The sequence below is a fragment of the Aspergillus udagawae genome, assembly GCF_001078395.1.
Source record: "Aspergillus udagawae IFM 46973 DNA, scaffold_2, whole genome shotgun sequence".
NCBI classification, from domain to species: domain Eukaryota; kingdom Fungi; phylum Ascomycota; class Eurotiomycetes; order Eurotiales; family Aspergillaceae; genus Aspergillus; species Aspergillus udagawae.
The window spans coordinates 2,504,390-2,528,003 of record NW_025091265.1 but is presented as its reverse complement, the minus strand read 5'-3'; the positions used below and the strand labels follow the sequence as shown (position 1 = coordinate 2,528,003).

Here is a 23,614-nt window from a genome sequence, read left to right as displayed (position 1 = left end):
GTTCGATCATCTCAGACTGAGGCTCCATCGTGGCGCTCAGCTGTGAGCGGCTTTTTCCTATTTTTGCGTGGGGTGCCTCTTTCGTGACCAGATCTCAGTATCCGTGAGGACTCCATTCGGTAATGCTGGTTCATGTTACGTTTGTCTCACTAGGTGATGTTGGTGACGCCATCACTTGTGGTCCCTAGACTTCAGTGCCTCCTCTTGTTGCCCCATTTCTTGCGAGGTCGCGAAGGGTATCCTCGACCTTTCCCTGAATGACACTCCGAGATGTCACATCGATCTCCTGGTCTTGACACACGACACGCTCCCACGTAGGAGTTTTCTCTTGATAGCATTACATCGATACCTCTGTTATCCATGGTTCGATGGGGTGTTATCAGCCTACTCAGGCTGAAGGCGAATCAATGTTCAAGTTACCTGGGACCAGATATTGGTCGTCATCCTCGTTGCTCTTGGATACGACATGGTACCACTACCATTATCGGTAATCTCGTGAAAAGAGCAAGCGACTCCACCCTCGAGATATAAAGTTGAGTTCCTCCTGCGATCCTGACTCCTTTTCCTCTCAATTCTTTCTTTCACCTTTTCGTTAAAGAAAGTCGCTCGCTCTCAGACTCTTCATTCGTTATCTTCCTTGTTTCCTTCGGGAATTGTCATTTATTGCTATCCAGGAACTTCTGTCTCAATATCAAGCAATTAATTCTCAAAATGGTCAACGCTGGCATTGCACTTGTGGCTCTGGCCGGGCCAGCCTTTGCTGGCATTCTGCCGAACAAGGGACATGACGAGGTAAGCGTAGACCATCCAAGTCTCTCCTACCTCCTGCATGGCAGACCACTAAGATATGCTGTAATAGGGTCACTCTGGTCCAACTGCTCACCGTGACGAGCCTCACCGGGTCACCAGGACGAGAACTTTCTTGACCACATCCTGCCCAAGTATGGTGCTCCACCTGACCTTTTCAAGCGCATGTGTCTAATACTCTTATCGCAGTTTCCCACTCGACAGTCACTTCTGGAACCAAGACTTTGACGGTTCCTATCACTCTGACTGAGACAATCACCGTGACCACCACTGACGTCTTTGACTTGAACCTCGAGACTCAAGTGGTCGTGCCCACTGGAACTGTGTCTATCCACACTCTAGTTCCAACTTCTGTTCCCACTCAGAACGTGACTACTATTTCGCCGCCTCCATTTACGATTATCTCAACAGGTGTACCCAGCAACACTACTGTCGTCCCAACCCAGCCCCCTCCTTTCGCCAACAGCACCACTGTTCCATCTGTTCCTACTCCGCCCGCTCCTTTCGCCAACAGCACCACTGTTCCATCTGTTCCTACTCCGCCGGTTCCTGTTCCCCCTGGACAGCCTTCTGTTCCTGCCCAGCCTTCCGTTCCTGCCCAGCCTTCCGTTCCTGCCCAACCTTCCGTTCCTGCACAGCCTTCCGTTCCTGGTCAGCCTTCTGTTCCTGGTCAGCCTTCGGTTCCTGGTCAGCCTTCGGTTCCTGGTCAGCCTTCGGTTCCTGCCCAGCCTTCTGTTCCTGGTCAGCCTTCTGTTCCTGGCCAACCCTCTGTTCCCGGCCAGCCCTCTGTTCCAGCACAGCCCCCCGCTCCTCCAAGCCAGCCCACTGCTGTCCCACCGGTGCCGCCAGCTCAGCCTCCTGCCCAAGGCTCCGCTTCCCAGTTCGAGCCCGCCGCCGGTCTCCTGGCTGGTGTCGTGGGTATCATGCTCATGCTTTAAAGCACTCATCTATGGCCTTCCGTTTTCAAGGTGACTGGTTGTCATACGGGCGGGAAAGGTATATTTTCGATAATCCTGGATTTTCTCTTCTCGCACGGTTTTGACTTGGTCTCTGTTTGTCATATGACATCCAAATTTCGGCCATCCACTTGGAAAAAGTTGTTCCTTCGCTCATGGTTTATGGACGGAGTTATTGTTTGTCAAATAACGAAGTAATAGTAATATAATGTGGGCGTAGCAAATACATTGCAAGCTCTAATAGAGTCAATCACACCCTACTGTCTTTCTAATGACTCTCTTAAGTTTAAATGATAAATTTCGAGCCTGTCTAGTCAGCCGGTTCCTACCACGTCGGAATTATGTTCAGGCCATCAGACTGTAGGTGAAATCTCGTACATCCGGTTCAATTCGTAGACGTGTGTAACCATATTCGAGAACAGCGACTTGCGATTATATAGACACTGCTGAAGCGTCCTCGAATGCAAAACTAAAATGTCAAGCCGGTAGAAAAGTTATCCAAGTGCCATCTATTTGACATTGATTCTATGGTCAGGTTTGCTCTATGCAAAAAAATAGCTTAAAGCAGGGTCCCAAAAGAAAGACGCAGACGCCTCCATTTCATCAATCTAAACCTTTAATAGAGACTGAAAGGAGGAAGACTAGAGGATATATGAAAGATAAATACATTTGTAAGAGAACAGAGAAGTGTTGTCGAAACGGTTCACTACCTCAAGCCCTGGAGCTCCTGCTCGACTTCGGCCTTGACCACTTCTCGGACACCCACCCATCCGGCGCCGGCGCGGATAGGAGTGACTCTGCTTTCGCGCTGCTCGAGCCCAATGAATTCCTGGGGAAGAACCTCAGTGAAGTCATAGCCGTCTTCGGTGCGCAGGGCCAGGTCGACGGCGCTTGCGAATTTGGCCGGGTGGGCAGTGGAGAGGGAGATGTGCTTCACCCCAGGATTACGCTCGATGGAATGGAGAGCTGCCCGCACACCGACGGCAGAGTGAGGATCGAGAATGTAGCCGCCAGTCTTGGAGCTCTTGGCGCTGCCGGGGCCGAGGTTGGAGGGGAAGGAAGAGGTGTAGGTGGACTTGATTTGGTCAATGGTCTCGTCGTTGCTCACCCGCTCACTCTCGAACTCAGCCTTGGCGCCCTCGAGGACGGCCTGGGGTACGGTGAAGCCACCCTGTGTCTTGAGCTGATTCAGCCAATTGCTGACGCTCTCGCAGGCGTGCTTGCGTCTTTCGTCTGCAGAGCTGGCGCCGTCCGCCTGGAAGGCAAGGAACCAAAGGAGACGCTCGAAGTTGCTGCTGACGAGAATGTCCATGGCGGGGCTGTGAGTCTCCTTGACGCCGTCGGCCTGTGCGGTGTTCTTGGTGTACTGGCCACCACTACGGAAGAAGCGGTCCAGGATGTCGTTCTCATTCGTTGCGATGACAAGCTTCTCTGCGGGAAGGCCCATGCGCTTAGCGAACCATCCGGCGAGGATGTCACCGAAATTTCCCGAAGGCACAACGAAGCGCATCTTCGTGTCTTCGGAGTAGCCAGGGGTTTTGGTGAGAGAGAAGTAGGAGTAGAAGTAGTATGTGATCTGAGCCAGAATACGAGCCCAGTTGATGGAGTTAACAGCGGCAATGTTGTGGGTCGAGTTGAGATCAGGATCGGCAAACAAGGCCTTGACAATGTCCTGGCAATCATCGAAAGAGCCCTCGACTGTCAGGTTGTGTACGTTGGCATCCAAGACAGTCGTCATCTGAGCCTGCTGAATAGGCGACACCCGTCCAGTGGGGAAGAGGATGAAGATGGAGACATCCTTCTTGCCCCGGAGACCATAGATGGCTGCAGATCCAGTATCTCCACTGGTGGCACCAATAACGGTCAAGTGGTGTCTGTCCTTGCCCTGCTTGCCCTCATTCTTGCGCACCAAGAAATATTCAAAGAGGTTTCCGAGGAACTGTAGCGCGACATCCTTGAAGGCGAATGTTGGTCCGTGGAACAATTCGAGCAAGTAGAGGTTGCGTTTTCCGTCCAGTTCAACCAGAGGCGTCCGTTCAGGGTGCCGGAACGTAGCGTATGAGCGTCTGATGATATCTTTGAGGTCTTCTGAGGGGATTTCGCTCGGTGAGATGTACAACGACATGATACGATATGCCAGATCTTCGAAACTCAGGTCGCGCCACTCCGTCTCCCATCCCGCAGGAAGCGAGGGAATCTCTTCGGGGATGAACAGGCCACCATCAGACGCCAATCCCTTAAGGACGACATCTTCGAAGGACAGCTATACAGCCAGAAGGGTCAGCAGAATATTTTTTTTTGGGATGAGGTTAGAATCTTCTCGACCAACCCCGTAGGAGGCACCCCGCGTGCTGAGATATTTTTGCGAAAGCGTATGAGACATGCCTAGGAAGTAAAATTTGATGTCGTGCGTATACCAGCTGTCTCAATTGGGATGACGGCCCCGTGTACAAGACAATTGCAATTAGAGACTCAATTGTAAAAGAATGAACGAAGGCGAGTCTGGTGATGATTCATCCCACCACAAAACTGAACTATCTTCAAAACGCCGCGGGGAGGACCATGCCTGTTTGGGGCTTAGCGTCTCCGACAACGGACACACCGAAATCACGTGTATTAATGGTTGGCCCGCTGATATCTTGGCATCATATGATGCAAGGAGGTAATACTCGGCCTGAATTCAAGCATAGTCAATCAAATGAACGAGCGAGAGAACACAGAAAAATGAATTTGGATAACTATGTAGGTTAATTATTATCCAGCTCGGTGCGAATGGGACAATGGTATGGGATCTATATCAACAACTGTAAATACTACTCCTGGTTGAGAAGGCCACGCCAAATCATCAAATAACCAGAGCTTCCCCGCGTTAGAATAGTGACAGAATATCCTCATTAGTCTTTTTTTGCTGACTGGCCCCCGGGGGTGGCGATGTGGTGTTGGCGGAGAGATCAAGGCCAGAGAATCCGTTCATGAGATCTGCAGTGGCACCACCGCCGTTGGGAACAGCGTTGCTGGATGATGCGGTGGCACTGCCACTATCGCCGAACACGCCAAGGAGGTCATCCAGGTTATTGCTTGGGGCAGGAGCGGGTGCGCCAACAGCAGGAGACTCTACTCGAACGGGAGTACCAGCAAGACCCTCAAGACCAGACATTCCACTAGCAGGTTCTTTCTGAGTCGAAGCGGGAGCTGCGCCATCGAAATCGATATCCAGGAGGTTCTCGATGTTGCTCTGAGCCTGTGGCGGGGGTGTAGCACCCGTGACTGCGGCAGCAGCAGCGGCTGCAGCCAAGGGGTTTTCACGGGCGTTTTGGATTTGTTCCCTGTTCCATCATATTAGCTGAGTGCTCAAGAATGGATTGAGAAGCAGGGTAACGAACTCAATAGCAGCGCGTTGCACGGCATCTGCGCCAAATCTGCCCTGACCGACAAATTGCTCTGGTGGTTTGTGGTAGACGGATGCAAGAGTAGAGAGTTCACCGATCAGCTGTTCAAGAAGAGCGGGGGGTAGAGAGTGGATCGTCGTGACGATAGGAGGCTTCTGGGAAAGAACAATGTTCTTGGTAGCATTGGGATCGCTTGTGTTCGAGAGAAGACGCCAGTATACGTAGGCTCGGTCACGGACATCGGGATTATCGTTCTCAGCCGTTGCCGCCTGGAGAACTTTCTGAACCAGTCCTTGAGCCTTCTCAGGCCGCTTCAAGAATAGCTTTACGACGGCAGTAAGAATCTGAAGCTGGGTCTGATTAAAGAATTAGCTTTGGCATCCACAAGTCGAGCGCAGCAACCAGACCTGTGAGAATTCCTCATTGAACCCTTCCACAAACCCGGCCAGAATATCCCCAGCATTGCTGATCTTCTCTGCATATTCTCCCACGATCCAGATGAGCGCGGCACGGGCGTTTGGTTCATCCAATTCGTCAATGCATTTGCAGAGAGTAGGGATGATGCCTTCGTATCCAGGGTATTTTCGGAAAATGTCTTTGATGACAACGATAGCCTCCTGTACGACGTAGTTCACTTTGGTGTTGATCAAATCCAATAATGTGTTCACACACTTCTCGCACGAACTCTCGATCTTGATGGCAACCTGGCCTATGGCTCTCACGGCGCGCCGCACGAAATCCATATCGACTTCCAATGCGTACTCCCGCAGCTCAGCGAGGAGCTGATCGACGTTGCGGTCGTTGGCTATGCGGACCATAATTTCCAGTTTCTGGAACTTGACATAAGGAGGGTCATTGTACTTGCAGAAGAAAACTCGCAACTCTTTATTCAGAATATCGGGCTGCTTCTGCAACAACAGATCGATGTTGCGCAATGCGACGTATTGTACTTCCGGGGCGGAGGACACCAGAGTCACTATATAGATATCAGCGTGCCATGCCTTCGGGATAACAAGTCGGCTCGAGAGGAATACCTAGAGGGGGAGCCATCTTCTTCAAGTAGTTGCTCGACAACTCCTGCTTAATGTTCTTCATGTGCAGGAAAACGACCTTGACTGCTGCCAGGACTACACTTGGATTGGCATGTTGAAATTGTGGCGCGACTCGCTCGCAGATGTGCTCTGATTCTGTCACATCACTGGTTTTGTATTCTGCCAGAGTCGTCAGGATTGTGACCCGACCCCACTCAGTACATTCATTCAACGCCATCAGCAACTTGCGCAGTATGTTCGATGTCACTTGGAGGGCTCGAGCCTCGGGAGCGGCATGATGGATCTCTGAAAGCGCGGTCACCGAGTTTGCAACCACCATCGGATTTGGATCGCCGATCATTTCCTGCAGCATCTCAAGGAAACCATTCTCCAAACACAATGAAGGATTCAAGTCGAATAGCTTCGCCACGCAGATCGCGGCAGTCTTTCGGACATAGGGTGATTCGTCCCGGAGTGTCTTGCGAAGTGGCTCCTCCATGTAGTCAACCATTTTATCCACCCGAATACATCCCATTGTTCTGATAGCCAGTGCTCTAATCAACGGGTTGGGGTCTTCGGAGTCTTGTACAAATGTATTCACGGCGAGAATGCAAAGATCCGGATGAGATTTGGCGTAATTCCTTTTTTGACGCATGGTGGATCAGCGAACGGAGCGGCCACCGAGCGAAATCAGGAATACTCACATGAGATATAGATATACAAGCTTCTTCTGTTCAAGATCACTCGTCGCAATATTCTTGAGGACATCAGGGAAAAGAGCCGAGACATCCTTTCCCAGAGTCATGGCCATGATGGTCTTCTGAATGGCTTCCTTCCTGGAACAGTGTTAGAATGCACTCTCAATCAGCGGCGCAAGTAGTAAATAGGGTCAAAAGAGCTGTGAGAGAAAACAAAAGTATTCCACATACCGTTCGTACGCATACTGAGATCTATCATTCCGGTCAGCGACACAGTCCGCTTAATGAAACTTACGTAGGGTGGAGGAACTCCGTACACAAGACCAGCTCGCAATTCAAACGTTTCTCCTTTTCTAGGCACTGCAAAAGCGCCGCGGATCCTGCTCATCGCCATTTTGAGGCACGAAAGCTTCAGCGACGACTAGGTCGCGCCTCCGCAAACAATATTTTTACCGTAGGTGAGAAGAAGTGCTTCGTTGCGGACCACTGCGGGGAATTCGGCGGCGAAGCTTCAGGGACCAGTTCGACTCGAGCGGACGTGACGATGCAACACTTGAAATGAGACCAGGATCCCGAATGCCCAAATTGGTCTCGGGTTTATAGAGAAAATAGATAAGGGCAGAAAGTATGGAGCAATCCGTCTCCCTCAAGTGTGCTGGTGAGGTTAAGGAAAGCAAATGGTCTGGTCTGGTCTAGGTCAATTGTCACGGGCCCAAAAGTGTCCACAAAACGCGGCTCATGATTTCCCCAAACCGGAGCCACCACCAATCCATCCGACTCCGTCTGGTCCACTTCAGGTCCCTAACTCTTCGAGGATTCTCTGATTTATTGACCCTGTTGTAAGGAGCACATTTGTTGAGTTAGGATTTGATGTCATGGTAGGTACCGCTTGTCATGATGGACGTCAATTATTCATTTTCATCGCCAGGCGAACCTCCCTAATCTGCGACGCCTGTTCGTCGAGGCAAGAACAGAGGCTGAAGAAAACGAGCACTCAAGGACAGCTGTATGTTCTCATCTACCGTATTCAGTGCAAGATCCTATGCTGAAGATAATTGCAGTTCTACAACCTCGTACTCTTTATCTCCTCGGTCGCCGTCTTCAGCTTAGTAGCGCAACGAATGAGCGGCTCGAAGTCAGGAAGATGATGAACGCAATGACGCTTTACTTCTATCACTTCGTCAATCTAAGAGTGCCACATCGTGGTATCGAATGGCACATTCTACTCCCTGCCAATATCGGAGGACTCGAGAGGCAGGCAAGATCCCAACATCGAGATCAGACGCGAAGTTGGCATTCACAAGAGTGGCCATCAAAATGTCAAGGGACTTATTGATAATCAAGCATTCATTATTATGCTCCCGAAAGACGAGATGACTTGGTGGACTTGGTCACCTGCCTTTGTCTGGGTTCTTCTTTCACTCTCAGCCAGGGCATATGGAGGCTAAGCGACACCATGTTGGAAGCAGTGGCTGTCCCTATCTACTATGTCTGCCTACCTGATTAGCTCACAGGATGCTGTGTGTTCACTGAAGCTCTGTACAGTGGAACAGGTGACAACATGCTACGGCTTCCTCGTTAACGTCAATAGAAGAAAATCGCTTGAGGCTTACTTCTGTTCTCAACATGATTGGAGCTCTGGCTGTCACTTCGCCGCCGCAATGCTTGGCCAAATCTGCTCAATGAACCCCGTCAAGTCCTCTTTCAGGTCCTGGGGTCGCTCAAGCGCCGCAAAATGGCCGCCCTGAATGAGAGAGTTAGCGGGTCAGATGAATTTGAATGGAGACCAAGGTTCATACCTTCTGGTGATCCTTGAAGAATATCAAATTTCCTGTTGTGGCCACCCAGGATTTAGGAGCCGGATAAAGCTCCATGGGGAAATAGGAAAAGCCAAATGGTTTCCGGATGAACCACCGTGTACTCAGTTCAGAGGTGAATTTTCTATGAGGATAGTCCTGTTTCACCCTGTATCAGCATCCCTCCTTATTCCATTAGATCGGATCCCCAAACCTCGCGGTAAAAGTAGATGGCCCGGGGATATGTCTCGGTAAACCAGTACAGAGAAACAAAATCTAGGATGGTCTCTAAAGGAAGAGGATCATCCACCCAATCGAGGAATTTCTCTCCAACCCTAGTCACGCGGTTAATGGGATGTTTTGCGCTTTTGAGCATCATCATGCTTACCAGGCCAGCAGCGCCATGGGGTTGGTAGACAGGACAAGACCTATGGTGCTTGGTCTAGTGCCCTGTTCGATTGCATATGCTGTCCCAGTCGTCAGGAAGGTATTCAGCCTCTCTACTCCGAGTTTCTCAGAGGCAGACAAGCTGTGATCTGAAAAGCCCTCTGGGCGTGGGACAGTAGTGAAGTTCACTATTACTTGTTAACACCACCTCAGACAGGCGCAGAAGAAATAAGCTCACGGTGAGCGGCTACAGCAACGTCAGTATGCATTACAATTGAAGGCGTGAACTTTGAACTGACCTTTACAGCTTTCGAAATCCACTGCCAGCACCCTGGAGATGCGACTTCCGATATCTCCTCCCTGGGCGATATAGCCGCCTCCAAAACCGAGCCCTTTCATCAACTGGTCCATCAATCGTGCCACGTCATGGCTCTTATACTCCCTGTCCAAGGGTGGGCCAGACGAGAACCCATAACCCGGAAGCGAAGGCACAATCAAGTGATACGGCAACGTGGTCGGAGTGTATTCCTCCTTGAACAGCTGAAGCATGGGGAGAAACTCCAGAAAACTACCTATAGTTTTCCGTAAGCACCGCACGAAATAAGCGAGGGCAATCAACCATTACCAGGCCATCCATGAAGCAATATCACAGGAACTGCGTCTTTCTTTTTTGAGAACAAAGCTGCGAAGTGCAGCGATATGTCCTCAATCTTGGTTGTGAACTGAGGGAAGCTATTGATACGGGCCTCAGTGGCTCTCCAGTTGTAGTCGTTCAACCATTTCTCTCGCATGGTCGTCAGCCAGTCGGACGTGACGCCATATCGACGGTCCTGTTGCTGGTTCTCGAGCGTGGGTGGAGCTATCTTAGCGAGCTTCACCAGGGTCGTCAACTCGGTTATCTGTTCATCTGGAAAGGCCACTCGAAACGGAGCTGGGACGATGGTTGCTGTTGAAGGAAACTGGCTGAATGGGACAGACATGGTGATAGTTGCTGATGTAGGGAAGATAGATGATTCATGTGAGACTCTACATTCCGGTGGATTTCTAAGGCAGAAGGTCCCTAGTATTAATAATAACAGAGGATGTGAAAACAGGCTGCAGTGCGGGGTAAGTCAACCAAAATTATGGATATCATCCATTGCGATAACTGGTGACCTTGTATCCATGATGGCCGAAGCTGTATAGTTTCCTCGTTAGGAGGAATGGGACCAAATTCAAAGCTGTCCTAAAAAGTGGGATTAGATAGACAAAAGGCAGTATGCTATCAAAGATTCTTATATTTTCACCGCCCACACCTTTGCCCTCATTGTCGGTCTCTAAACACCATTCTGCGGGAAAAGCTAAAGAAGACTGTATGGGTATCCTGATGAGGCAAAAATTGAAGTAGAGTGAACAATATAATAGCCCGAGGATGTTATCAATTCCTCAGCACCCCGTGTCTGCAGCGACCATCTTCCTCGACCAACCACCAAGCTGTCTTCAATTCTGCCCTGCAGCACCAAACAACTTTATCATAGGCACCTATCTGCTATCCGAGAACAAAGACAGCGATGGAAACGTGCAGCAGACGAAGACTGGAAGCCTCCAATTATGGAACTTCAATCCGCTGAACAATGAACTGTGAGATCTATATCATTCCTCCTCCCGAATCCCAGGCTGACCGATAGGCTATACAACACTCAGCTCTCTCATTCAGCGACTATCACTGCCATATGCTGTCTTTGATCTTCATTTCCATCCGAGAGATCCCAGCATCCTTGCCATTGCCACAAGCGCTGCATCTGTGACACTTTTCAAAATCTCAACTGACCCCGAACCCACCATCAGCCATCTATGGACCTTACCCGTCCACGAGGATCCCTCAGTCCCGGCTTTGTTCTTAGCCTGGGCCCCTCAGAACTGGTTTCCGAGTAGCGAGCAAGACGGGTTCGTCGTCACATTCTCGGACGGCCGGACGAGCGTCTATGGCACCTTCTCTGCCGACAAGGCAGAGGCAGCGCTAACAGAGCAATCCAACATTATCGAACAGGGAACATTCGAGGCCACCCAGCCCATCGAAGTATGGTTCGTGGCTCTGGCGTCATTCCGCGAGCCCGCATCAACTGAGGAACGCAGTATTCCCCACCTCTTCACAGGGAATGACTTCGGCTCGCTGCATACATGCCAATTCAGCGCGCAAGCAGGAGAAGGAGAAGAGCCTTTGGCGGCCCTCGTCCTCGACTACGACGACCGTGCCCGTCACCATACGGCGGGAGTAACGAGTATCCTCCCTCTGCCCCTTCCGCTTCGTGAAGGCGCTCCCTTGCTGCTTACCGGTAGCTATGATGAGTACCTGCGTGTCTACCATGCCACGCGTAGGGGCCAGGTGCTCGCTGAAGAATGCCTCGGGGGCGGTGTCTGGCGACTACAGCTGTTGAAGACGGAACAAAGGCCTGCCTCGGAAATGGAGGGCGAATGGTGGAGGTTTCTGATTCTAGCTAGCTGTATGCATGCTGGGACAAGGGTGGTGGCGGTGACGTGGAAACCTCAGGGGGCAGATGACTCGGGGTCAGAATGGAGTATCGATGTCCTGGCCCAGTTTACGGAGCATGAGAGCATGAATTATGCATCTGACGTGTGGAAACCGGAGGGAGGATACGACTTGGAAGGCAAGGACATATCGGAGCTGGTTTTTGTTTCCAGCAGTTTCTACGACCGACGAGTCTGTATATGGAGAGTAGATATACAGGCGGAACAATCTCCAATTCAGTCAGAGGGGTAAAATAATGGAATTTATTTGTCGTGAGAAGATAACGCTCGAACAAGATTCATGATGCAAAGCGAGAGGTATACAAATACAACCCCACCCGGAATCCGGAAAACACTCAAAAATGGCAAATGGAAGTCGTCGCATAGATCTGTTGATCAACTAGACAATCGTCTCCAACTCCCGAGCGTAGCCTATCGTGTTCTCGATGACCGTGCTGCTTGCTACCAGGATGTCCTTCTCAGACCGAGCCGCGGCTTCGGGCTCGACTGGGAAGTATATCCGTCCATCACGGAGTACCCACCCTCGCTGCTGAGCGAACTCAACAACAGCTCCCTCGGAGTCAAGGAACAAAAGATTCTTGGCGTTAGAAATGGGAAGCGAAGGATACGCTTTCTCGGAGCAGTCCGCGATTTCACCTCGAATGGTTCCAACAAGGACCTATTGAAACAAAATCATCAAAAATTGTTCAGCAGCAGACCAAAAGAACAAAGTTCTATGGAAGAAGGATAGACTCACGTTGGAAAACAGAGCAAAGTCCTCCGAAGGCACTCTCTCTGAGTTGGTCTCTCTCCACACCTTGTCATAACTTCCCTCCATCAAGCTCCGCTCCAGGTCAACGGGGTATTTGATGTACAGATCATCCTCCACGCGCTTGCCCTGTAGACTCGCCTCCTCAACCAAGCCTTCCAACACAGTGTGGAAACTAGTGCTATCACCCATGCTCAGCAAAAGCATCAGATACAAACCTGTAATCTTGCTCCGCTGGCTAGACCTAGTATCCACATTCACTGAGCCCGTGCTATCCCTCTCAAGGTCGTAAAAGGGTTGCAGCTGCTGGTAATATCTCGTGAAGCCTTGTGCGTCGGTCTGTCGAATGGACGCAAGGGCTCCGAGTTCCAGAACTTCACGAGCAAGCGGGATGAGCTCAGATGGTGTAGAAGGTGTGGGAATCAGCGCATTCTGAAGGAGAAGAGTCCGCTTTGCTCGGCTGAGGAGGTTGTTGGCAGCATCGAGCTGTTTGCGGTTGAGAGCATTATGGAGCTCTGAAACGAGGGATCGGAGCTCGGCGCCGTCTGCCATGGTAGTGACGTCTCCTTGATATTCTCTTGTCAGGGGCGTAAATAATCTATATGAGAATGTCCAGAGCCAGGTGGAAAGAGAAGAAAGACTATAGAAGCAGTGTGATGGTGTAGGCGGAGGTTGGTTGATGTTGCTGTCAGCTCCCAAGAGCTTCTCCAGCGACAGTATTGTCTTGGCGGGCGGTCAGTTACATCACGTGATCTGACGTATCTTGTCTGGACAGTTAGCTGTCTGGAGAGCATCTTCGTTTCAATTTCGACGTGCCTACGGTAAACCACTACTGCCAGTCCGCAATACCAGTACTATTGTGATTGAGTATCTGCTTACTGCAGATATTGCCTCAGTGCCCTACGCAGACTGGATCGCTAGGCAGGGGAGGTCCTTAAGGCGCTTACAAGGGCTCTGGGGTGTAGGGAAATAGTATACTAATTTATTAAAGCATCAGATTACCCCTTCTTTTTCTCCTTCACAACCTCATAAGGTACTTTAAACGCTCGTGGCTAGTTTTACCAGAGTATTATAAAAGGGCGTTCCAAGCCCGGTAACAGGATCCCATCCCGGCGTTGCGTTCCAGCTTGCTTGGGGAACCAGTTGTTCGTTGCTGGCGCCAACATAGCAACCCGATGAGCCACCATCAACAATATCTGTGAACCCTGTCTGGTTGAGGGAATAGAGCCATGGATTTAAGAACCCTAGTCTTGGCAGACCATCCTCTAGTCGGGCAGCATTTAATCGGGAGACGATGGCTGCAAATACAGGCGCAGATGCACTACAACAACGGTTAGCGCGAAGTTTCTAAGAGCGACACTTATCTTAATAACGGACCTTGTGCCGCCTATTTTCAACGTTTTCCCGTGATCAATGATGACAAAGTTAGTGGCCTGAGCGGCAACGTCAGGGAAACCTCTCCCGCTCGGGTTGTATAAACCGTTCCACCTGCTTCCGAGCTGCTCTAGGTAGCCCTGAACGCTCGAATCCTGATACGACGGACGTGGAAAGCGATCTGAGAAGCCTCCGCTAGAGAAGCTAATTGCTTTCTCGGGTTGGACATCGTAGGTACCGCCAACAGCGGTAACAAATGGACAGGATGCTGGGAAGACAGGCAGGAATCGGGTTCTGTTGGTTCCATCGTTTGTTATGCATGTTGAACCAACGCCCGAATCACCGCTACTGAAGACGACAGACACACCGCGTGCGCCGAGCTGCGCGAAGAGATTGCAAGTTGCGTTTGTGTATGATTCAGGGACGCTTTGCTCATCTTCGCCATACGAGGTTGAAAGAACCGCGGGAAGTTCTTCATCTGGAAGATCAAGAAGGTAATGAAGTTGATCCAAGTAAGGCTCATTGGTCGACACGTTCGTATCCGTCTGACCTTCCTCAGGCACAACTGGTCCTCGGCCTCCCGTTGTATAGTAGGTTCCAAGCGTTTTATACGCCAAAGAGTAGGCGTATTGGACGTCTAGGCTGGCTTCAGTGCTGCTTATCGATGAGTTCTGCAGGTTGAGACCGCCATTTATCGAGACCACGGTGAAGTTGAAGTCTGTCCTATTGGGTGCGTACAAGCTCATGAAATTCTCAAAGTCTTCATAGCGTGCGTACTGATCTAGGAATCCGGAAACTCCCAATCTGTTGCGGGGGTCGGGTTGGGCACTGGTATCATAAATCCCGTACAATTCGCGAAGGCAATTCGGCGTTATGGTTGCGGAGCAATTCGCCGCCAGCTCTTCCAGGCTAGCAGCAGTTCCCTGGAAAAGTGGTTGCCGTTCGTACCGGACAGGTCGTCCAAAGCGGGTCGTTGGTTGGATCATCTGAATATAACGGTGGATGTCATCGGGAACGGAATACTCAAGTGTTCTGACTTGCGTCGTATTTGTCTCCGCATGCTGGAAGGCATAGAAGCGCGTTCTTAGCATACGTTCCGACTGTGAGACCGGGATAGTGAAAGTGACCCAGCTGCCATGATTTTCGATCGAGCCAGCAGGAACATTCTCTGATTTCAGCCAGGAAAGGACTTTGTCCGTGGCCTCATCGGAAGGACGCAGGAATTCCCAGACATCATCACGCTTCATATGTTGTCCATAGCTCGAGTGACCCGGTGTTGACATGTCAATGACCCTTCGCTCGAATTCAGCGGCTCTTTCCTGGTTCATAGCCAGCCGAAATCTGACCAATTCAGACGCCGGTGCAGCATCGCGCTTTATCCAGCCGTCGGGCACATTTCTGAGCTGCTCAACGACCGCGTACCCGGACTCTGCAGCTGCGCCAAGATCAATGAAGCAAATACAGAGGGACAGGATCCCTATCAGGAACGCGAATGGAGCCATGTGAGCTACACGGCACTGAATCGCGTATCTAGACGGCAATATAGCGAGGAAACACACGGAAATAGGCAGTCAGCGACCCTTGTGTTGTCTGTCACTTATAAGATGTGGGAAGCCAGTATCCGCGTCTCCTGCGGATTAGCAAATAAATAATGGCTGCAAGTGACCAATATAATGGTCGTCCTGGAACTGTGGCTCCCGGTACAGGTACACGCCCGAGGCGCAAATTCATTTGTGTACACAGTACCTACTTGTACTGTACGACTTGGCGGTCTGCCTACGGCCAATCGCTCATTTCAGGGGTCGCAAGGGAAAGGCGCATGCCGATGTCCAGCCATCACGTCACCAAGCCAGGGAATGTGACTACTTGTTGGGCAATACTTGCAGGGGCAGAATGATTGCAGAAGTGCGATTATCATAGTCTGCGCCTTTCCTGGGGAAAACCCTGCATGGTGCGATGAATTGACTTCTTTGTCCAGATTACCAGAGACATGAGAGTGGAAAGCTTGAAGGTCGTAACCCAGAGCTGAGAACGCCATCGTCAGGGCTCGGTAGTTTGACAGCCTGACACTTGATGCCGTTAAGTTCAGGGCATCCATGCCGGGTAGCGGCATAAGCCTCTCATTCTCATCCCTATGGAGCTTCTATGATGACCAAATTGGGAATTTGGGAAGCAAGGGATGATCAGGTTCCAGCCAGTCATAGTCCTCAGAAAGGATGACTGAGCCGCGGTTTATTTAAGTGGATTATGCTTTTCTCGTTCCATGACCAAGTGGACCTGATTGCCCGCTAGGCTCAATTTGGCAGATGATCGCCCACCTATCAAAAGGTACCACCAGCAACATTGTAGATACCTGAGCCTAGGTACCTTAACTTAGGTGTCCCAGAAACCAGCCTCCTGCACATATGATTATCTCTGGTGCAATGGAGAAGTGACGGGCGTAATGGTACATACCATCTTAATATTTCTGAAGTCGGTAGTTGGTTCTTGGGTCACCAGCAGTCGGACACAAAAGCTCTCCTCCTTGTCATTACCCGACACCTGTCGAGACGTGAAACAGATAGCAAAGTTTATGTAGTGGAATGAGGCTGGATATGGGCTATGGCAATAGTCTCCGACAAAACAGCTTAATGTCTACTCACGTATACTAGGTGAATAAACACTGGAACCGTCAATGATCTGAAGCGTAACATCTGTCCCGGCGACATGGGTCACGTTCACTCAATCGCAGCAGAAATCACTTAACTGGTCAGGGACTACGAAGAACTCAGGCCCTATCAAGGCCGACAGGAATGCAGCGACCCTGCCGAAATGCAGGTCATTGTCTCAAGCAGAATGAAAGCATATTTCCCTCCGGATGCTCGACCCAGAAGCTTAACCTTGGTATAGAAGAGTGAACAATGGTGCAGCGCAACTCTAGCTGTATCCAGTGAGTGTAACACATAGAAAGAATCAAGTAATGAGGGTTAATTTTGTTGCCGGGAGGGTGACGGTAGACCCTGTTCAGTAGGTGTTAGACTATAGCACAGCTCATCAAATCGTCGAGACGGGCTTCTGATATAATGTTCATGGTATAAGGGGCTTCGAAGTATAGGTATATATATTTTCCGCAGGCTGAGAATGCAGTATTCATCATAACAATCGCAGTAGTGCACTTTGGGTTCCTAGTGATACCTGGGTGTTCCTGTAAGAATTCATGGCCTAATCTTAGAGAAAAACGAGGAGCCTTTCTCAAGCCCTGATTTGTTGAGCCTACTTCACCTCGCTGGGCTGAGATTATGAACGCTACAAGCGTGCTCCATCTTGCGTAATGTTCTTTAATTCGGACGAGCAATGCCTTTACCTGTCAATAATGCAATTGTCTAGTTTCTTGTCTGCATCTCTGCAGACGGCGGATAAGTTCGTAACTTCGTCCTTCCCTGCCATTTGTGCCACGTCAAACTGAGCGACCTGGAGATTAACAACACATTCGGAGAGGGCGCCGATGATCATCCGGAAATTGAAGCGAATTCTTCTGGTTGGTTGTAATTCGCGAGGCAGAAGATTCCTCAGCGCAAACAGCAGGGATTCTGACTGGCCAGACAATATCGGCAGTGGAAGACACCAACGCAGCCTCGCATCAGCGGGAAAGAAAACGCTGCAGCAAACGCCCCTCACGGACCTTTCACAAGATGACATTGGTCTCCATTTGCTGCCATCGCCTGGCAAGATGCTAAATTTGCATTTTCCCCATCTCCATCTACTTGATAAATTCATTGCGGCTTTCCATCAACAATAGGGTTATTATCCTCGCCCCAAGAGGGGAAACTGTCGATGAGAGCGCGATAGATGCGATAAATCCCTTTAGCATTCAAGTCCCGCAGGGCTGTCAACCCCGCCTTCTCCATGTCACATCCTCTCGTGGCGGCTGTGTGGGAACAGCTCGGTCGTCGTGATGTAGGCAACATTCTGAGGGAGATCATCGGCGAACATGCGGCAGAGCTGGCTGTAGTCCAGATGCAAGATGATGTCTCTCGAATCGAACCGCTTATACGACCCGTGCTTTGGATCAAGGCCATTTTTGACCTACAGCGAGCTTATCTGCAGGGCTTGACCAATGTGCACGATTGTCATCCATACTTTTTGCCGTACCTCTTGCCTTCGGAAGCGATTTTCTCGACTCTTATGTACCTGATTCGGGTCAAATCAGACTTATTCCCGTCTAATACCCCGGCGCCTCCCGAATTTGCTCGGCATCGTCATTTCATTGCGCAAGTTCTACTTGGAGGAATCCGACTGCTCCTGTTGCGTGGTGACGCCATTCCACCCGATCTGAGATTCAACCTGGAGCGGGTGATGAGGGCAGCATGGCACCATCCCGATTTATCCAGTGCGGAAAGTTATCTGATCATGGACCTATTACCACGAGCGATAGATCAGATTGGTTCTCCAGAGCTGTCAAAGAAGCAGAGCACTCTGCTGACCTCCAATAATACATCTCTTCCATCTTTCGCATCAGGACTCGTTAGTGTGGCCATTCTCATCGCTGATCACACTGGGCTGATTTGACGACAGTATCCCTTTTCGATAGCCCCGGAAACTCTCATGACAGATCTGTTGACAGGTGTTGTCGCAAAAAAGACCGACTATCTAGCGTCATTTTTTACTCTGTTCGATATCATAAGTGCCGCCGAGTTTGCGCTTATCCAGTGTCATGTTGATCGTCGCCGTATTTCACAAGAGCAAGGATATTCCAATGCCGCGGCAAGCAAGGTAGAAGAGGCCTTCGCACAAGCTCAAGAGACGCGCAAAAAGCTAGTGAGGACTGTAATGGCGGCATTCGATGATGAGTTTTCTGCACCATCTCTCCAGGTCCTCGCAACTCTCATATTGAGCCATAACGCCGAGGGACAACCGCCACTACAAACCCGGCGCATCAGGGACAGCTGGACGCGCCTTTTATGCATTAGAGGCGTTCTGGAAGATTCTCTGGGGCTTCTTGTCAGATGGCTCATCAATCGCCGAGTTCAGATGTGGGACTGCAATGGGGAGCTGGAGTCGATCTCCCAGGATTACCAGCGTCATCTGACACAGTGGCTTCAGAATGCTTCGTTGCCGGATCCTGCGGCTCAGCCCCAGAGCCGGGACAAGCGGACCAGCATTATGTACGCTGTTGACTGTCCTGCAGTTCACATGGTTCCCAAGGCCCTCCTCGAAGAGCAGTTGACCAGCCGCGACACACTCTATGAGGTATGATATTTCACGTTTCTCAGACGCATTTACACCAGGCTATGCGAATGTGGGCTCGTCAAATGAGTTTACCATTTCCTTCCCAATTAACAGTTTCACCAGCATTTGCAGGAGAACCCAGAGTTTCTCACGCTGAACATTTCCTGCCCATTATGCCCTGGAGATATTCGAATTCAGCACGCTCGCATGATCAAACCGCTAGAACAGGCATCAACTGCATTACAAGATGTACCCGAGTCAAACCGCAATAGACGGTATTTTATAGCAGACTCTGCTTCCAGAGATACAGCATCGCAATCAAGCTCGACTAGTCACACTACCAGCTTAGACCCTAGTGAATTCCCCAGAAGCCCTGTTTCGCCCATAACACGCACCCTCGGCTTCTCTGACCTTATGACAAAGCATTCGAATACGACTGTCACGGAGCTGATCAGTCCACTTTCATCGCATGCCTCTTCTGATCAGTTGCGCGAAAGACAGGGCACCAGGAGTCTTTCTAGGGAGCTCAAAAGCGTGAAAATATCTTTCCCAAGCGGGGCGTCACTATTCAGAAAAGCCTCCACCAAGCAGAAGTTACCGCGGCAGCCACGGTCCTGCTTCTCCGCGACAGGACGGACTCTGCTCATATGGGGGGCGGGTACCAGCTGGGTCATGCGGTTTGAGCTTTCAACTGTGGAAGGGCAGAGGAGCAAGTGTCACAGATACGACGTGTCTGGGGTTCAGTATGCTGCAGCGGGAGACAAACGTTGCGCTGTGATCGCCGCTGTTGGAGAGGTATTCGCGTCTCGATTCTGCCTGTTGATCCTGTTGACTCTTTTTCGGTTTGCTAACATGTCTCTAGCATCTCGAGCTGCTAATATTCGAGAGCACTGGTACCATCGCTGATGCGTACCTGACGATTGAGTCTGGACTCCAGAATCAGTCCATACCATCTATATGTATGACCATGTCACGTAACGACAGATTTGTCGCCTTCACTATCAGGGAAGAGGTCCGAGTATATGAGATCGGTGCAGGAGCTATACGAAGAGTTCCATTGGGTGAGCATTTGGATCGATACCCGTTGCTTGGAGAAGAGCCGCCTTCGGAAACGGCAATTCCTTCAAAGGAAGGACAATACGCCAACAACCAAACCAGACCAAAGGCAGTTATTGAGCGAAAGATCCAATTCTCCGTCGATGAAAAGCACCTTGTGGTAGCAACGCACCTGGGCGACCATTGCGCTTATGTCGATGTCTGGGGCTGGAATGCTGGACAATGGATAATCACGCCGGACAAGTCAAGGTCGTTCAAACTTCCGTCAGTAAGTGACATCACTTGGGCGATTGTCGCGGCTTTGGTGCTAACTTCTCAAGTGGATGGCCAATGATGGGGACCTCACGTGTGTTTTTTACGACAGCTTCCATTTCACTGTCATAATGACAGCATTCCTAGGAAGAGAATCTCCGATGCTAGTCTCTCTTGCTGACCCGAACATCGTCAGCGATCCGCTCAGCATAAGGATCGTTCATGCAGCGCAATCGCCTTCAGGGACACGGTTCGCCATGGCAAATGGTGCAGGCGAGATCTACATGTGCGAGTGCAAGGCCAATACTCTCCTCGCTCCATATCAACTAAAGAAAGCTTCGACCAAGATAAGCCTGGCTGCTTTCAAACCTGGGAACTTGACACTATCCTTCCCACAGGAAAATGAGATTCTTGTCTTTTGGGCCAAGGATGGTAAATTGTTACTCCGAGCAATCAGGTACAGTGAGGGTGTGGAGGTAATTAATGATTTTGACCTGCGCCCGGACTTTGACCGTCTAGTTGTGGAACGGGTCCCAGCTGGGAATTCTCCAGCACAGCGAAGACAGAACTCATCACTTTCAAATCAGTCAGTTGCGGAGATGGATGCGACGACGCCTGTTCGGAGACCTGACATGGCGGAACTGCCAGCGAGATTACAGTAAGTTGCGCTGATACAATCAACGCAAAGCGGTGGTAGTCTGGAATTTAGTCCATGGTTTTATAGGCACATGTATCGATGTGACAAAGATGTCACGGAATCTGGCCGCCCACAGTATCAGAAACACTGTTTTTGTAATTAGTCGGCGTCAAGCCACTCTGCTGTATGTTACAGGAGAGGAGATGTTGACAGCCGCTCAAAGAGGAAAGTCAGGTGGTGACACACGGAATAGCAGACCTAGACTATACCACAAATGGCTAGAAAGGGGAGTGTTCTTGCCCGGAATACGAAATTATCCGACTTCCGCTGATTGCTGAGTGGTGATCGACGTCACCACTAGCAATGATGAGTTAGCTGTGGAGGGTTGCTTCTGGACGACAGAGCACTCAACACTTGATGTCTAAGAGTCCGGAGCAGCTGGGATTTTAGCTTGCCATTCTAGGTGAGTAAACATGCTAAAGAGATTATCTGCAAGCCTGGCCATCGGGTTATCAGCTCAGCATCAGACAATACCTGTCTAGATCAGAGGCTTCAGAGCATGCGACACTCAATTGCCCCACCCACTTTATTGGTGTAGCTGGGCCTTTGGACTAATACTTGACTTGTCCTTGTTCATAAGGCAAATAGGCAGATTGAATTGCAATCTCATGCTCTGCCCACCACTTTCTTAACGGCCGCTGAATCCTACCTGGAGCATTTTATTAAGTTGCTGAGTGACTGTACGTTGCATCTCGGCGTCGACGTCATCACTACATCCCCCGGCACTCGCACACGAGCTTCGGATTCCCGAGAAGCCGACGACACATGATATCCTCTCCACATCACTCTTGCTCTCAATTGTTTTCTTTCAACTCTATCAACAATGTCGCAGCCTGCTTTCCAGTTCGATCCATCGCGCCGGCCGTCGCAGGCCGAGAATCAGACCGTGCTGAAATCCGAGATCCCGCTGAAGGAACGATTCTTCCGTTACTTCCAACATGAGATTACCGGTATGTCTCTGTGGTATTTGTCGTTTTGTGTTTGTTACGAGAATCATCTGACGTCGACGTACCCCCTATAGCTCTTCAGGAAGAGATGGACCGTCTGGCAGACACGTCCCTCATAGGAGGGGAACGGACGGATGCAACTGACCATTGCCTGGCTGGAATTGCAAGACTGTCTAATGAGGTTAAGGATGCAGCAAGCTATATCCCGACCTATGATCAACGTGTGTATGCAGAGGTATGTCAAGGACTGTCATAACCTTGGTGTGTACCTGGTTGATGGTGTTGTCTTGTCAGGCCATCAAAGCACTTCAGGACAAGCTTGCCGAGACACGCTCTGCGTTTGAACCACGCCCCAAATTTACCTTCAAGACAAAGAAGAATGCATCCGCTGTCTCGCTGTCAGATGCGGCCGAACTAGTTGCCCAAGGCCACGGGGCCTTGCCCGGCTACCGCTCCCCAGGGGAATCTTCGGTCAATTCGTCCGCTGGCCAGACGCCGAATTACCCATCTACACCTTTGTACGAACCAGATTTCCTTCAGCCCCACCGGCCAGAAGTCGCACCGACGTCGGTTCCGGCCTTTTCCACTGGTATGAGGGAAACTGAATCGAAATCCAAAGGAGACTCCCATAAGGGTAAGGCCTTCGCAGCCACTGCTGTGTCTTCTGTCTCCGTAAACGATCATTATGGTCTCCATATTATGCTTCCTGCATCAGGCTCGACAGCGGCTGTACCTGCATCTATCACATCTTTGAACCATTGCATCGTTGATATGTCCATACCGACTGCAAACGGCAAGCCATATGCCAGTCTTACTGTCAAGGATGCCGACGAGAGCTTATTGATCTGTGGCCAAATTGACGGGCCAGCACATATAACCGATGTTAAAAATAGCGTGATTGTGGTGTCGTGTCGCCAATTCCGCATGCACAACTGTACTGGCGTGGACGTGTACCTGAGCAGCTCCAGCAACCCAATCATTGAAGATTGCACCAACATTCGGTTTGGCAGAATCCCCAGAGCATATGTAAGTAATCACTCTCTGGCGAAGACCATTTCGATGCACATACTCATGTTCACAGGCTCTGGACCACGATCGTCCGGATAACGAAGACCGCTGGAGCCAAGTTGAGGACTTCAAATGGATCAGGCCGGAACCAAGCCCCAACTGGAGCTTGCTAAGCCCTGAGGAGTCGATTCCAGAAGAAGTGTGGGCTGAGATTGTTCCCGGTGGCCCTGGATGGTCACTCGAAGACATACTACGCGCGATCAACATTGTCAAAGATTAAATTTGTTTTTCTCTACGATGCACGGTTAACCATGCGATGCAAAGCATTCCTGGAGAGGATTCGCTATTGTTGAATTGTCCCTCAGCCCAATTCTGCTTCGAAGCCGTGCCTTGGGTTCTTCGGTGGTTATCAATGACAAATGGTGCTTCAAGTATTTGGCATACTTCGCAACGGAGAATAGGCGTTTATCTACTTTGAATAGTATATGTCACTCGCAGTTAGCAATCTTTTTTGGTGAATCATTCTGTGCAACTCTCGTTAAATCTGCTTTTTACTCTATATTAGTAACATCCTCAGGCACGGTCATGGCCTACTGAATGGGATTGCGCCTCTCCAAAACAAAGACCCTTTGAATGTACTTTACCACCTTGGTTACCACTTTGCCGGGCTGTATATAAACGTATAATTTAGCTTAGAGCTTATAAATGGCTATTCTTGCATAGCTCTTATT

General features: G+C 50.3%; 9 protein-coding genes across 9 annotated transcripts; 4 read left to right on the top strand and 5 right to left on the bottom strand.

Moving 5' to 3' along the window:
- Nucleotides 1-711: 711 nt before the first annotated feature.
- cspA (putative cell surface protein) lies at nucleotides 712-1,745 on the top strand (the record flags this gene model as incomplete). Its single annotated transcript, XM_043288163.1, has 3 exons — nucleotides 712-792; nucleotides 860-941; nucleotides 997-1,745. 3 exons carry the CDS (start codon nucleotides 712-714, stop codon nucleotides 1,743-1,745), a joined length of 912 nt encoding a protein of 303 aa, XP_043144098.1.
- Nucleotides 1,746-2,469: 724 nt separating this feature from the next.
- Nucleotides 2,470-4,146, bottom strand: Aud_003207 (threonine synthase THR4; the record flags this gene model as incomplete). The annotated part of the gene is made up of 2 exons (XM_043288162.1): nucleotides 2,470-4,026; nucleotides 4,093-4,146. The coding sequence occupies 2 exons, from the start codon at nucleotides 4,144-4,146 to the stop codon at nucleotides 2,470-2,472; spliced, it is 1,611 nt and encodes a 536-aa protein (XP_043144097.1).
- A 486-nt stretch (nucleotides 4,147-4,632) lies between these two features.
- On the bottom strand, nucleotides 4,633-7,275 carry Aud_003206 (putative AP-1 adaptor complex subunit beta; the record flags this gene model as incomplete). The annotated part of the gene is made up of 7 exons (XM_043288161.1): nucleotides 4,633-5,089; nucleotides 5,147-5,508; nucleotides 5,560-6,128; nucleotides 6,187-6,824; nucleotides 6,888-7,019; nucleotides 7,113-7,133; nucleotides 7,199-7,275. The coding sequence occupies 7 exons, from the start codon at nucleotides 7,273-7,275 to the stop codon at nucleotides 4,633-4,635; spliced, it is 2,256 nt and encodes a 751-aa protein (XP_043144096.1).
- A 1,251-nt stretch (nucleotides 7,276-8,526) lies between these two features.
- On the bottom strand, nucleotides 8,527-10,044 carry Aud_003205 (epoxide hydrolase family protein; the record flags this gene model as incomplete). Its single annotated transcript, XM_043288160.1, has 6 exons — nucleotides 8,527-8,625; nucleotides 8,681-8,836; nucleotides 8,892-9,012; nucleotides 9,066-9,252; nucleotides 9,364-9,636; nucleotides 9,690-10,044. The coding sequence occupies 6 exons, from the start codon at nucleotides 10,042-10,044 to the stop codon at nucleotides 8,527-8,529; spliced, it is 1,191 nt and encodes a 396-aa protein (XP_043144095.1).
- A 431-nt stretch (nucleotides 10,045-10,475) lies between these two features.
- Nucleotides 10,476-11,825, top strand: Aud_003204 (uncharacterized protein; the record flags this gene model as incomplete). Its single annotated transcript, XM_043288159.1, has 2 exons — nucleotides 10,476-10,684; nucleotides 10,748-11,825. 2 exons carry the CDS (start codon nucleotides 10,476-10,478, stop codon nucleotides 11,823-11,825), a joined length of 1,287 nt encoding a protein of 428 aa, XP_043144094.1.
- A 147-nt stretch (nucleotides 11,826-11,972) lies between these two features.
- Nucleotides 11,973-12,893, bottom strand: rpnL (proteasome regulatory particle lid subunit rpnL; the record flags this gene model as incomplete). The annotated part of the gene is made up of 2 exons (XM_043288158.1): nucleotides 11,973-12,251; nucleotides 12,330-12,893. The coding sequence occupies 2 exons, from the start codon at nucleotides 12,891-12,893 to the stop codon at nucleotides 11,973-11,975; spliced, it is 843 nt and encodes a 280-aa protein (XP_043144093.1).
- A 486-nt stretch (nucleotides 12,894-13,379) lies between these two features.
- Aud_003202 (S53 family peptidase) lies at nucleotides 13,380-15,217 on the bottom strand (the record flags this gene model as incomplete). The annotated part of the gene is made up of 2 exons (XM_043288157.1): nucleotides 13,380-13,662; nucleotides 13,719-15,217. 2 exons carry the CDS (start codon nucleotides 15,215-15,217, stop codon nucleotides 13,380-13,382), a joined length of 1,782 nt encoding a protein of 593 aa, XP_043144092.1.
- A 2,383-nt stretch (nucleotides 15,218-17,600) lies between these two features.
- On the top strand, nucleotides 17,601-20,893 carry Aud_003201 (uncharacterized protein; the record flags this gene model as incomplete). Its single annotated transcript, XM_043288156.1, has 5 exons — nucleotides 17,601-18,218; nucleotides 18,270-18,944; nucleotides 19,047-19,718; nucleotides 19,786-20,247; nucleotides 20,300-20,893. The coding sequence occupies 5 exons, from the start codon at nucleotides 17,601-17,603 to the stop codon at nucleotides 20,891-20,893; spliced, it is 3,021 nt and encodes a 1,006-aa protein (XP_043144091.1).
- An 858-nt stretch (nucleotides 20,894-21,751) lies between these two features.
- On the top strand, nucleotides 21,752-23,163 carry Aud_003200 (putative tubulin-specific chaperone c; the record flags this gene model as incomplete). The annotated part of the gene is made up of 4 exons (XM_043288155.1): nucleotides 21,752-21,878; nucleotides 21,950-22,110; nucleotides 22,170-22,901; nucleotides 22,957-23,163. The coding sequence occupies 4 exons, from the start codon at nucleotides 21,752-21,754 to the stop codon at nucleotides 23,161-23,163; spliced, it is 1,227 nt and encodes a 408-aa protein (XP_043144090.1).
- Between the last annotated feature and the right edge of the window lie 451 nt (nucleotides 23,164-23,614).